Below are 14,788 nucleotides of genomic sequence, written 5' to 3'. Positions count from 1 at the left end.
GATTGTTTTAACATTATATATGGAAGACACAAAATTCAATAAAAAGTAATGTAGGTAGCCTACATATCCGATAATAACAGGCTTACAGAATTTTGATACTTTCCTATTAAAAGATTTTAAATTTTACACAGTATATGATTTCAGAGATAAAGTAAAACTTTGTACTATTAACGTTTAAATGAATATAACGGGCTCATCTAATCTTCTTGAAATTATATTTGCTTAAAAGTATATTAATTTAATGAAATGAGGGCTTATGTTACTGCAGGTAGCTAGCGATAGAAGGTTTTAATAAATTTAATATTTCATTTCGTCTCATATTTGCTCATTTATAGGATTGTATACAATGTGTTGTTTATTTACCATGCCAGTACATTATTAGTTCATCGGCATACATTACGCATTTGATTGTTGAAAGAATATTGCGACCTAATTTGATAATCGCAAGAATGAATCAGGATGTGATTAAAATTGAATCTTGAGAAACTCCATCAAGTTGGACGTGTGGAGAAGAATGAAGAAGAGTGGAGAGCAAATATACATCAGTGCTATAAATTAACATTTTGTGTAATTATATTAAATTATACAGAATGCTTGATATGCTTTTTATGCAAGGCTACTCTACTCTTCGATGACGTTCTCCTTCCGTATATCTTCAAGAATGGCAAAAGCTTCTTTTTGTTTTGCAAATGGGAGATGACGGGACACAGTGTGGTCCGGCATCAACGCAAAGTCCATCAAGTAAGAGGTGTTACCGAAGTGGAAGAAGGCGATCTAAATACGCTGCCCCTGGTGTTGGCCGCCAAGTTATCGAGAGAGAATTGGTCGGACAATCAAGAAGAGAAATATCTCGGCGCAACAGCTGATTTTTTAAAACCAAAAACGTCAAGAGCACACAAAATGTTACAATTGTGGATTGGTAGGCCATCTTTAACGTGACTGCAGACAATATATAAGATCATAGGACAGAAAATTGACCGGCAGTAAACTTCCACTACAGCAACGCAGTCCCATATTCTCAATATCCACAATAACCCTTAACCACTGACATGCGGTATGCCATACCGAGCCGAAAATATATTTTGTTGTAAAACGTGTTTTATAAAAGGTTCTTAGAACACCATCTGTGTACCTTCAAGTAGGGTTTAATTATACCTGCTCTCAACTGCTGCAGTTTTAGTACACGTTTAGTCTTTGAGCTATGTTGACATAAAGTTTTCTTGCGGTATCAAGTACCGCATGTCAGTATTTACGTTTCTATAGTTAAAAGCAGTGTAGTGTATTCTTTTGCTGTTAGTAAAACTAGGTAGCAAGTTCATCCATTTATTCAATTTGCGGCTAAATTTAGCCGCAAAACTGTAAAGCTTTCAGATGATGATTTTGAGGCTGTTTTATCTCAATGGGCTGATGAAGTACCTAGTGAAGACGAATATCATTTAAATGATAATGGTAAGTCATATTTTTATGGCAAAAATCGTTTTAAGTGGTCTACTACAGCACCCTCGAAAAATGTAAGAACTCCGTTACACAACCTTGTAACAAAAGTACCAGCTGTGCGGTCCAGAGATGTAAGAAACGAAACTTCATCATTTTTTTTAATTTTCTTATTTCTGAGGATATAATACAAGAAATACGTAAATGGACAAATAATAAATTACGTGCAATTCGTAAAAACTATAAAAGAATGAATAGACCAGAACTAAATGAAATTGATGAAATAGAACTAAAAGCCTTTTTGGGATTGCTTTTATACTCATCAGCTTTCAAATCCAATGAAGAAGATATAAATTGTATATTTGCTACAGATGGCACTGGTAGAGATATATTCAGATGTGTTATGTCAAAAGAAAGATTTGCAATATTTCTAAAATGTTTACGTTTTGATAACCCTCTGGATAGAGAAGAAAGAAAAATAAAGATCCAACAGCAGCCATTAGTAACATATTTAATATATTCATATTAAATTGTCAAAAACTGTATTCCGTAGGCACATGTGTTTGTATTGATGAAATGTTGGTCGGCTTTAGGGGAAGGTGGCGGGTGTATGATGTATATGCCTAATAAGCCTGTGAAATATGGCATTAAAATAATGTGCCTGACTGATGCACGGACAAGTTGCTTATACAATGCCTATATATATGGAGGCAAGGACACTGACGGAACTGGGTTATCTGAGGAAAAAAAGAAGATGAATAAACCAACTCAATCTGTTCTTCGGCTTGCTAAACCTATTTATGGAACTAACCGTCATATCACAGCTGATAATTGGTTTAGTTCTATAGAATTAGTAAAGCAATTAGAAGTAAAGAAGTTAACGTATATAGGAACCCTCAAGAAAAATAACCGGGAAATCCTTCCGGAATTCCAGCCACACCGATGTAGGCAAGTAAATTCAACTAATTACGGATTTAAGAAAAGTTTATCCCTAATTTCCCATGTGCCAAAAAAATCGAGAGCTGTTTTACTTATTTCTTCGATGCACCATTCAATAGGCACGGATCAGATTACTGGAAAACCAGAAATTATAGCTCATTATAATCGTACGAAAGGAGGTGTCCATACTTTAGATGCCAAGTGTGCCAAATACTCTGTAAAACGTCGTTCTCGCCGATGGCCACTTACTATTTTTTACCGCGTCATTGATATAGCTGCTGTTAATTCGCATGTTGTGTACCAATCACTAGAAGAAGATAATATGGAAAGGCTAAACTACACAAAGGAGTTGGCGAAACAATTAGTTTTACTTCATCTACAAAGAAGACTCGAAAATCCCAGAATCCCGAGAGAATTATTATGTGGTATTGAACGAATACTAGGACAAAAACGCCAAAAAGAAGCAGATTTTGAAGAAAGGCTTGAGAAAAAGAAGACGTGTTACTTATGCCCAAGTGCATTAAAGCGAAAGTCTTTTTATGTGTGCTTTTCTTGTGGAAAACCAGTGTGCTTAAAGTGTACAAAGAAAAATTGCGGACCTTGCGCGCAAAATGACTAGTTATTTTATTGTAATTTTTGGTTATTGTCAGAATTTTGTATTAGAGTCTCATTAATTTAAATCATCAGTCTGTTTCTTTTAACATTATTTTACCATTTGTTAGTCATAGGTAATCAATTTTTCTTTTAATTTAGTTTATAAACGATTTTGTAGTAACGTCCACCATTTTTTTTTAATATTATGCATGCATTCATAATATTCTTGAAAAAGTAAAGTTTATTTTACTTGTAGCAGTATATTATGCTACAGCAATGTGAAGAATCATTCCGTAGTTAATATAAAAAACAAATACAGTGATATAAGATAAATTCATATTAAAAACAAAGGAGAATAGGCAACGGTATGACATACTGCATGTCAGAGTCTACGTCCTGAAACATCCACGTCAGTAGTTAAGGGATAAGCTGAAGTAGTGATAGTTTAGTTGATGGACTTGGGAGCCATGTTATTGAAATCAGAGTAGCAGAGCCATGAACGCGTCATTTTGACCAGAAGTGTTGTAGTTGGGTATAAAAAGATCGTTCCAGTAAGGGTGGCCAACCCAAATGACAAGATTACTTTTAAAAAGGGGCCATGAAACTTGGAATAAACGAGCAAGTTGTAAAAATGACCAGAATAAAAAAAAAACGTGCCATCAGCTAACAGTACATACCAACTTTCTACTAAACTTTTAAAAAACCTAAACAAGTGATTGGGCCATCTATGCGAAGACTGATACCAAAAAGCAGACGAGTCCATCAAATACGAAAGTGACATCTCCTTTAAAAGGAAAATAACTGGCCGCACTAACTTAGTCCAAAATCGGATAACCACTGACAACTCCAACCCGATAAGGCAGGCACAAAGACATATCCCATTTGCAAAACAAAAAGAAGCTTTTGCCATTCTTGAAGATATATGGAAGGAGGACGTCATCGAAGAGTAGAGTAGCCTTGCATAAAAAGCATATCAATCATTCTGTATAATTTAATATAATTACACAAAATGTTAATTTATAGCACTAATGTATATTTGCTCTCCACTCTTCTTCATTCTTCTCCACACGTCCAACTTGATGGAGTTTCTCAAGATTCAATTTTAATCACATCCTGATTCATTCTTGCGATTATCAAATTAGGTCGCAATATTCTTTCAACAATCAAATGCGTATTGTATACCGATGAACTAATAATGTACTAGCACGGTAAATAAACAACACATTGTATACAATCATACAAATGAGGAAATATTAGACGAAATGAAATATTAAATTTATTAAAACCTTCTATCGCTGGCTACCTGCAGTAACATTAGCCCTTACATCATTAAATTAATATACTTTTAAGCAAATATGTTTCCAAGTAGATTGGATAAGCCCGTTCTATTCGTTTAAACATTTATAGTACAAAGTTTTACTTTATCTCTGAAATCATATACTGTATAAAATTTACAATCATTTAAGAGGAAAGTAATAAAATTTTGCAAGCCTGTTATTATCGGATATGTAGGCTACCTTCTTCTTCTTCTTAAGGTGCCCTCTCCTCAATGGAAGTTGGCTACTACAATTTTAAAATCTTCTCTATCTTCAGCTGTTCTTATTAGCTGTTCAAAATTTAGCCCTGTCCATTGTCGGATGTTTAGTGTAGGCTACCTACATTACTTTTTATTGAATTTTGTGTCTTCCATAATATAATGTTAGACCAATCAAGTTGGTCGAATAAACCATTTTTCGCCAAAACTATTATTATTAATATTATATTTTATTATTGGCTAAATTCGGCAATACTCTCTACAATTATTGGAGGTGGGATTTGTGTTTTTCTAGTTTTTCTTCTCTTTGTTGGACATATGACTTTTTGTGGTGAGGTCAATGATGTATCCATTTTACGTTTTTTGAAGTTTTTGACACGTATCCACTCTGTCTCCTCAGCTAATTCCTCCTCGTCAGTATGAAATTCCTCATTCTTAGGTTCTTTCTCTTTGGACTAGTTTTTCTCTAGATCTGCAAATTTTAAAATTTTAATTGCAAGCTTTCATTTAATTTTTGTAAGTTATCTAACTGGAGTTGGAGCTGATTTACTGTATCCGTAGCGTAAATCTTCTCCATTTGCGTCTGTTTCCATGCCATGTACAGCATGTGTTCATTCTAGGACCTTGCATAATTTTCCTGAAAGAGGGTACTATTTTGTTGTATTAACAGTACCTCGTCAGTTGTTTGCGGACCCGCATTTTGTTGGAACATTTAAGCGAGAACCAACAATCATAGCAGTCACTAGGTGCAATTCATTATTTCTAACTAAGCGCCCGCACTATAAACAATTTAAAAGTAATTTGGATTTATCTTACTAGTTTCTGTCACTTATCCATTTTCGACTTAATTATCCAATGATTAAGTCGAATGAATTAGCAGACACGGATACACACAACCTTTATGATATGGGGTTTAATGAATACTAGCAAAAAATAGGCATTAAAAAATCTATGAAAATTTTTTACTTAAAATGTGTCCCTCTATTCATTTGACTTCTTGTTCTAGTTCCATGACCGTTATCGATCGTTGGATATCATGTTGGCTACCATATTCGCTATCGTGACTTTATTGACAGCAGCTCTAAATAACGATGTAGTTGATTTTTCATACCATTGCCTTAGATTTTTCAGCCATGATGTTGTTCTTATTCTACCAGGACCACAACTACCTTGGACCTTTCCCTGAATGATCAGATGTAAAAGATTATATTTTTCAGCATGTCTCATAATGTGACCGAAGTATTCCAGCTTGCGTTTCTTTATTATATTGACCAGTTGTGTTGTTTGGTTCAGCCGTCTAAGGACCTCCTCATTTTTAACTCTGTCGACTCAGCTTATTTTTAGTAGTCGTCTGTATACCCACATCTCAAAGGCTATTAAGCGTCTAAGGATAGCCTCAGTTAGAGTCCACGCTTCCAATCCATACAGCAGGACAGGAAAATTATAGCAAGATGTCATTCGAACTCTAAGGTCAATGCTAAGATCGTGACTGCAAAGTACGTTTCTCATTTTTACAAAGACAACTCGGGCTTGTTCTATTCGGCTTTTAATTTCTGCGGTTAAATCCCAGCTCTCATTGATATTACTGCCGAGATACACGAGTTTCTCTACTCTGTCCAGTGTGGCATCTCCGACTTTTATACCGTCATCCTGTATATAATTTTGTTTGCCAACTATCATATATTTAGTTTTCTTAACGTTGAGTTTTAATCCATACTGATCACAAGTCTGTTTTATTTTGTTCATTAGATTTTGAAGGTCTTCTCCGCAACTAGAAAGCACTAAGTTATCGTCGGCGTATCTAATATTGTTGACGGTTACTCCATTCACAATAATACCTTCGGTTGTCTCCATTAAGGCTTCCTTAAATATTTCCTCCGAATACAAGTTAAAAAGTAAAGGAGACAATATGCAGCCTTGTCTCACTCCTCTTTTTATATTTATTTCATCCGACAGTTCTTTTTCAACCTTTATTCTTGCCACTTGATGCCAGTATAGATTTGTAATTATTCGTAGATCTTTATCGTCCAATCCAGCTGTTTCCAATATTTCTAGCATTTTGTTATGTCGGACTTTGTCAAAAGCCTTTTCAAAATCGATTGCAAAAATTTACACATTTTGATTTATATCTCTGCATCTCTGTACTAGCACCTGTATACTAAATAAGGCTTCTCTTGTACCCAAGCCACTCCTAAACCCAAATTGAGTATTGCTAATTCTGTCCTCTAACAGCATGTAAATTTTGCTGTGTATTACTCACAGAAAGATCTTCAAAACGTGACTTATCAGACTTATTGTCTGATAATCACCGCATGTCTTTGGACGATGTTTCTTAGGTATTGTGACAGATGTTGACTTTAACCAATCAGTTGGTAATATCCCAGTGTCATAAATTCTGTTAAAGAGATTACACAGAGCTTTAATTCCATTTTCTCCCAAAAACTTTAGTATTTCAGCACTTACTTCATCGGGGCCAAGTGCTTTTCCATTGTTTGCCGTTTGTATTGAACGTGTAACCTTACTTTCTGTTATAGATGGACCTGATATAGCAATCGGTGTATAGTGTTCTACTCTCTCATTTTCAAATAATTCAGAAATGTAGTTTTCCCATTCTTTTAACTGTTCATTGATGCCTAATATTCTGTGTCCTTTTCTGTCTTCTAAACTTTGGGATACTTGTTTCCGTTTGTTTCGCTGCGACCTCTTTTAATTTCTTGTGCACATAAAATGTATCGTGTTTCTTTTCATATTGTTCAATTTCATTATATTCTGTACTATAAAATTGTGTTTTCGCGTGTCTTATCTTCTATCTGATTATTGCGTGGATCCTCTTGTATACGTTTTTATCTTTATTTCTGACTTCTCTTCTTTTATCCATAAGTCTCAGTATTTCTTCTGTCATCCACCCTTTTTTTTTCTTCTTGCTTTTAGCGCACTCAATTTGTTTCTTGAACAGTCTTTAAGATGTCTTTAATTCTCGTCCAGTTTTCCTCAGTACTTTCCTCTTTGCTTGATGTTAACTTCATTTTTTGTTCTAATATACTAGTTATTTCTTGTTCATTTGTACAATTATTTTTAATATAAAAATTTTCGCTCACCGAGTCGGGGTGATATTCACCTTCAGTGAAAAAGCAGACATCGGTATAGGGTAGATTTTGCTTGTTTATGTATTCCCTCGCTAGTGTTAAAATTTCCAGGAAATCGATGCGCCTTTTAAGAAAGTCGGAGATGAACACCTTGATAAACTGGACTATAAAAGTAGTGCCGTTCAAAATATGAAGAGAAAAAATGTTTATTTTTTGTCAACAAATTACATATTTTATAATAATAATATTTGATCTAATAAATTATTTACTCCTATCTGTCATTAAATTACTTAAATATGTTTCTTCTACATTTGTGTTTAATATATAGTAATATATCCTAGATATGAAATATAATAAATAAAAAAAAACCTGTTAGTGTTGAGGTAAGAAATCTTCTACCCAGACGTTTAAAAATTATTCATGCTTTTTGCATATTTCATAAAACTTATACTCGTATATATCATTATATTTTACGGACATAAAAAAAGGAAACGTTATAAAGGGAACTCAGTCATCTGAAAAATGAGCTCCGTTTCTACAAATCCTAAGCAAAGCAGTTTGGAAAAATGTCTTTCGTTGTCACTTGACTGCTAGTTTATTTGTTGTTTTTAATAAACGAATATATAATTATATAACGGAATTTGTAATTAATATTTGACGTAAAAGATTTTATTGGATATTTTGTTTTTCAATGTTACGTATTTGTTATCAATAAAAAGATTTATCCATATTGTGTAAGTTTATAAGCGATACAAAAACTGAAAGACAGTAATTATTGAATTGTGAAAACAAAATTGTATTTAGCTATTTTTGCTGGTAGGTAATCTTTGTAACTATAATCCTTATCTTAATTTTCTTAGCGTATATTGTTCCGAAAGATTTCCGCTATAATTAAACCTAGAGCTAAGATTAATACTATTATAAAAATTAATATTACACTCAACAGTCTTCGGGGTTAAACCGCGTTGATTATCATTGTGCCTAACTTTTGAAATCCCCTTTGATGTCTTCTTCAGGGCTTCCGATGTCTCAGTCTTCCGAGCCATAAGACACTACTACACTGACCACTAATTCATGCATTACTGCTACTGGGAACAGAGGAGACTCATTTATACCATTGATGATGACGTGGTTTGGGTGGAGGTTGGCGTGGGGGTTAACGTAGCGATTTGCCCGGGAATTGGCGCAAACATTTCTGATAGTAATATTTTGATTAACGGGTGAAGCGGACGATTTTTTCTTTATGAGAGGTCTCCATATCAAAGGTAACCGTATGCCGTCATCTCTTTTATTAAAACAAATTAGCCTTTTTTTAATTTCCATGGCACTTCGGATAATTCCTGCTTTACAGAAGCAGATGGGAACTTTGTTCGATGATGATGATGGGAATCTCAATTTTGTGACCTGTATGAAGATGATGTTGACCTAGAGCGAAAATTTAATCGGAATTGCGAACGGAAGTAGAATGTTTATAAATCCTATTTTGGATTCTACGATTTGTTTGGTCTATATAGGATCATAGGATCGGGAGCAGTCTGCACATTCTGCACAGTGTCTTTGATTGATTGGACAAGAGATGAAAGTTTTGGGGGGGGGGGGGTAAATATTGTCTTTATTCCTCTTGATTTAAGAATTTTGTTGATATTGTCAGTGACTTCTTTGATGTAAGAAAAAAAAGCTTTGATGTGATGAGGGTCTGAGTCTTTGGGTTGACATTGAGTGGGACACTGATGTCTGTGGAGTCTGTGGATGCTCCTTTTGATGTTATTTTCGCAATAACCGTTTTGAATGTGGGCTTGTGGAAGAGCTAGCGAGTCTACTTGCATCATCGCAAAGGCGTATTCATCTGGAGATAAGGGTATTAATGACTGAATTAATTTGTGAACGTGGATAATGGAAGTTGCCATGCAAGTAACGATTGGTATGGGTGGGTTTTCGATAAACAGAGCAAGTGGTTTTTATTTATAACGTCGAGAAATAGTAGGGATGAATCAGTTTCTACCTTCATTGTAAACTGGGCACTGGAATGTATACCATTTAGATGGGTTTGAAAATACACCAAAGCATCCCTGCATTGGGGCTTAATGACGAATGTATCGTCAACATATCGTAGCCAACATGTGGATCAGCATTGATTTGGATAGTGCTTGGGTCTCGAAATCTTCCATAAAGATATTGACAATTACTGAAGATGGTGAACAACCCTTTGGAGTAACATTTATTTGCCTGTTTAATAGATTTTCAAAGATAAAATAAGTGTTGGAAATGTATGTTTAATGAGAGATAAGTGGTCCTACTAGATACTGTATTTAGTTTTCAGAATGTGTAGAGTTTTGCCTATAGGAATATTTGTAAATAGTTAATCGATATCTAAACTTACTAGAGTGTCTGATGATAAGATCTAAAGATAGAGGTTATTGTTTAAGAAGTTGATAAAATAAAAAGAATAAAGTATGAAGCATTTTCGGCGAGAGGTTGTAGAGTTTTGGCGAAATACTTGGCCAATGGTTGTGTAGCGCACTTGTATGCACATGCACTAAAAACAAGACATCAACGAATATTGGGTTTGTAAATTTTGGGTAGGCCATATATTCCAGATGTTCTGGAAGACTTTTTACGAGGAATAAGAGATTGTATCATAGCAACATCGTCTATGTCGCTATACATTTATCAATAATGAAGATACTGTGCAGAGCTCTATAAGTAGTTGACTTGTTTGTTTTTTGATATGTTAGGATTCGATTAATGGTTTATTTTGTATACAGCCAGAGGCCTTCTTTAAGTCAAAATTTGTAAATCAATTTTTATCTATAGAGCCCTATGATATCTTGCAATGTTGCTATACGTTAATTAATAATTAAGTCACTTTGTAGTGCCCTTTTGGTAGTTCCCTTGTTTGTTTTTTCTATCTACATATATTCGTGATATCCTTCCCTTTCATATAACGTATTACACGCTCCAATTGAACCATACACAAAGGAGATATGATTTAATGCCCTCTTAGCAATGCCGCAATGTATGTTTTTTTGTCTCAACTTATTCGCTACTGCCTTTGTTTTCCTGCGATCCGACAAACTATTCTACCCCCACCACAAAACGCTAAAAAAATATTCAATTCAACATAATTCTGTTTAACTTGATTTAATTTTATTTAATTCTATTTGCCTTTATTTGTTTTATTTAATCTTATTTAGTTGTAATTTTATTTGATTCTGGTAAAGCGTTGACGTTGACGTTGACGTCATTTTATTTTTATAGTAAGTGTATGTTTATTTTACCCAGTGACATATAATAAATATATCCTATACGCCATTGATCTTACCTTATAATTACAGTAACCTATATGTTTAGCAATTGTTGACAAAATTAATTAGCTCAGATTTCCTTGTTCAAATGGCGTTATGATTGAAATATCGTCGCCATTACTCCAATAGGTCGTATGTTAAAATAAACGATTTTTCAGAAGATGAAAAAAATAATATGAATTGTAGAACTTTCGTATCTTTGATCTGCTGTTTGACAAACTAAACTTTTGCCGAATTATATTAATGTTATAATAACAGATCAACTAACTAGGGCTTGGAAACCCGTTTTTAATGACATAAGATAATTTGCTCGCTACCGTTTGGTTACATTTTTTGACATAATGATGTATTGTAATAAAGAACCGAGACCTAATTGTATGATATTTAAATGTTTGATTTTCTTAAGTAATAGAAGGTAAACATAAGGCATACAATAAAAAATATTTCTTTATGTATTATGCAACAAATTTTCATAAAATAATCTGCAATCTGCAGGAATTGACTCTTTTAGTTCTTGTAAATAGGCATACTTAGTACGCTCAATTAGACACGGGCCTTCGTAAAGATGAGACAATTGATCATCGGTAATTATCGAACGCTGAAGATGAGGCATGTCGACCCAAGTATCTGAGAACTGCAGTTTATACAAAATTATTTCATTTGGATTGTATTGGAGGGCGCAGATATCGGTCACCGTTGGGTCTCCTGTTTTACGGTCGGGCCTTATGCTTGAATAAAAATTTGACCCAAACTTATAAAAATCTGTGCAGGGAGTATACCTTGCTTCTCTTATAATACCCAAATAATAAGAAGCGAGGTAGATTTCCTTTCTGCGTCTCAACTTTCGTTCTATTAGACTATGTTCTGATTTTACCTCCATTTGGATATGCCCTACTTCCAGATATTTCTGCTCTTATGGTAACTGAATACTTTTTGAAAATATTGAGTAAGGCGTTGGATAGTTTGATGTTTCTATTTTGATAGCAACAGCCATCGCTCCAAATATTGATCTTTGTAGGACACTGTTCATTAATCTTTTGGTTTAGGAATTTTGTCGCGATGAATTCGAAGATATATCTTTCAAGACCTCCTTGGTCCTCGTGTCATACAAAGCAGGTAACTGTCTTATCTCTTAGGTCATAGTAGGTCCAGTTAGGCATCCTTAACTTTGTTTTGTAGTAGTTTGCTGCAGTATTTAATCGATGAGCTAAAAGCACTGCTTGAAGATCTACTGCCAAAAACTAAAATATTCTTACTTTCTTGGCATTTGGTTTTGTCATTTTCTTTTTCTTGTCGAGCTTCCGATTTCCTAAGTAGGTGAGACTGGTAAACTTCTTCCAATATGGATCCATTCTTGTACCACGAACATGTATTGCACTGATCTTTCTTTGTTGTCCATATTTCTAAATTTAGCTTTTTGAATACTTTGAAAAAAGTGGTCCATGATGCTGTCTTTTTGCCTGCTTCCCAACACTTTTCTTGATACATCCGATAAAAATTGTAGCTACCCTATACTTGTTCTTAATACAGCTTTGTAGTTAAAGTTCTACAGTAATGAGACTTTAAGTGTGGTAAATTTGAAAGAAACTCTTCAACGTCTTTTAAACCACCTTAAATGTGCTCTTTTGATTCCTGAGTGGCAGTATTGCTTGAATGGTCCTTGTGATTTTCCATTATCCAGTTCTGTACTGTGTTTTCTCTAATACCTAAAGTACATAAAAACATAGTTTTGCAAACCAGTTTTTTGGATTTAGTATTTTGGAATGAATCATCTTCTCGATTGCTTACAATCAAATAGTATTTCAAACTAACATTCTTCCGTTTTTATATATTTTCGTTAAAATATTCGTAAATGAGTGGCTTACCTTCTATCACAAAATGATGAGAACTTTTAAAGCACTAAATGCAAATAGTACTAGTATATTTCTGTTTTACAAATAACAAAAACACTTAAAAACAAACCAACGTGACTTTTTGCTCTCAGAAGTTTTGACATCAGTCTGTCCCAAACCCTTCTTTCAGTGCGTCACTAATTTTGACGTCATATAAGATTTTAAGAATGTCGAGAATTATTGCATGACATTTTAATTAAATCTGACAGTTAAAGAATCGTAATCGGCTAAATGTAAAAAGGTTATTTTTTGAAAATGTAGAGTAAAAACTTTAAGAATTCAAATTTTTTTTTAATTTACTTATTAGAGGTCCCGTCCTGTATAAAAAAATTTATTGCGCATTATATTGGAACGGCATTTTGTCATAATTCCTATTCTATACATTCCAAGGAAAGTGCTTAATTAGTTAAGATTTATTTATGTATTTATTATTATTTATTACAAATACTATGGCTAAAATGTATGGCATTTAAACTACTAATATGAATATTTTTAGAATAATTTAAAACTTACTTCCCTAACGTCAGAAACTGGTAATAAAGTTGTCCCAGCCTCTTTTTCTAATTGAAAATAATTTAATAATTTTAATATTAGTCTTTGTTCATTCTCGGTATATCTCGGCATATTTAAAATATTTTTATGACAATAAATACAAAATTAAATTTTCACTGTAAAATGTCTGAAAATACTAACCTGGAATGACAATTATTATTTTATCAGTTGACACTGTCAAAGTACTGTCACTATCGAGACCATCTGCGTCAAATTATATTTATGCGCATCATTGATTGGATATCTATTTATCGTATTATAAACTCCAACCAATTATATCCTTTATTCGCTTTAATATGCAAATATCCGTGAACGATATATAATTTTCTAAGTTCTATATATAATAATCACAGACTCACGTTTTTTTCTGTCACTTCTAGCTTAATGCGTTAGAGAGAATTCGATTAACTGTGACGCACTGAAAGAAGGGTTTGGGATGAACTATACGTCTGGTTGCAGCAACCAATTTAACACCATAAATGCATAAGATATATTAGTTGAATTCGCACTCCATTAATATGTCGTATTCATATATGAGATTTTGGAGTTTACTAGAACAGATGATTTTGGTTTGGAAAATGCCTTAAACTGAAAAGTAAATAATTTTGACATACAACCTATTGCAGTAACAGCGACGATATGGTAGTTCATATTTCTTTCCTAGCTGGCGCCGTTAATTAACTGGACAAACGGTTTGACCTGTCATCATAGAATTTTATACATATAGATATTAACAAATAAAGTTTTTTTCAGTAATCTTTTTCGATCTTTTTATTGTTAGATTATCTCAAAGCTTTGATTTTGGCCCTGTGGTCCTTTCAATTTCCACTGTTCAAGTGCTTTCTACACTTTACACTTTTATATTATGATATATCCATTTTCAAAAATTAATTAAATAATTTCCAAAAATTTGTACTTTCTGTTTATATCACATTGTGGCATATACTTCTAAACAAAATTCATCTTTAAACATTTTTTTTTTTTTTATTTATTTACGCTGCAACCACAAGGGTTATTAGCGACCTAAAAAATATAATACAGGTAAAGGTAGAAAAGATTACAATAATTGATACAGTTCTGAGTCTTTAAGATAACTTATTGCGTTTTTTAATATTCATGTTTTTTCCTAAGACTTGTGATGGAACAGACATGAAGTCAACAGTGATATTATTATTCTTTAGAGGAATTATTTACCGATGAGTCGGAATCTTCTTCCGATAATGAAGTTTTTACTGTAGAGAGTAGACCTATGTGTTTGCCAAGTTTTCGTATTAATTTGGTGCTTATGGTTTTCATTCTTTTGTCGATGTAGTATGAATGTAATTCCGTTAGAAACTTTATAAGTACATAAGAGTCTTCTGAGTACAATTTTGTTACGCTGATTATGTCTTTTGATCCTTGTATATTTTCGAATAGATCCACTACTTGATCGAAGCTATTGCTTTTCCCTTT

General features: G+C 33.4%; 1 protein-coding gene across 1 annotated transcript in view; it reads left to right on the top strand.

Annotated features, from left to right (window-relative positions):
* The first annotated feature begins 696 nt into the window (after positions 1–696).
* LOC140446314 (uncharacterized) overlaps positions 697–14,788 on the top strand; it is a 52,689-nt gene continuing 38,597 nt past the window's right edge. The window contains exon 1 of the mRNA XM_072538855.1: positions 697–919. Coding sequence (XP_072394956.1) covers positions 697–919 — 223 coding nt within the window. The remainder of the gene's footprint in view (positions 920–14,788) is intronic.

The sequence above is a fragment of the Diabrotica undecimpunctata genome, chromosome 7 (assembly GCF_040954645.1).
Source record: "Diabrotica undecimpunctata isolate CICGRU chromosome 7, icDiaUnde3, whole genome shotgun sequence".
Taxonomy (NCBI): Eukaryota; Metazoa; Arthropoda; class Insecta; order Coleoptera; family Chrysomelidae; genus Diabrotica; species Diabrotica undecimpunctata.
This window is presented reverse-complemented; position numbering and strand designations above follow the sequence as displayed.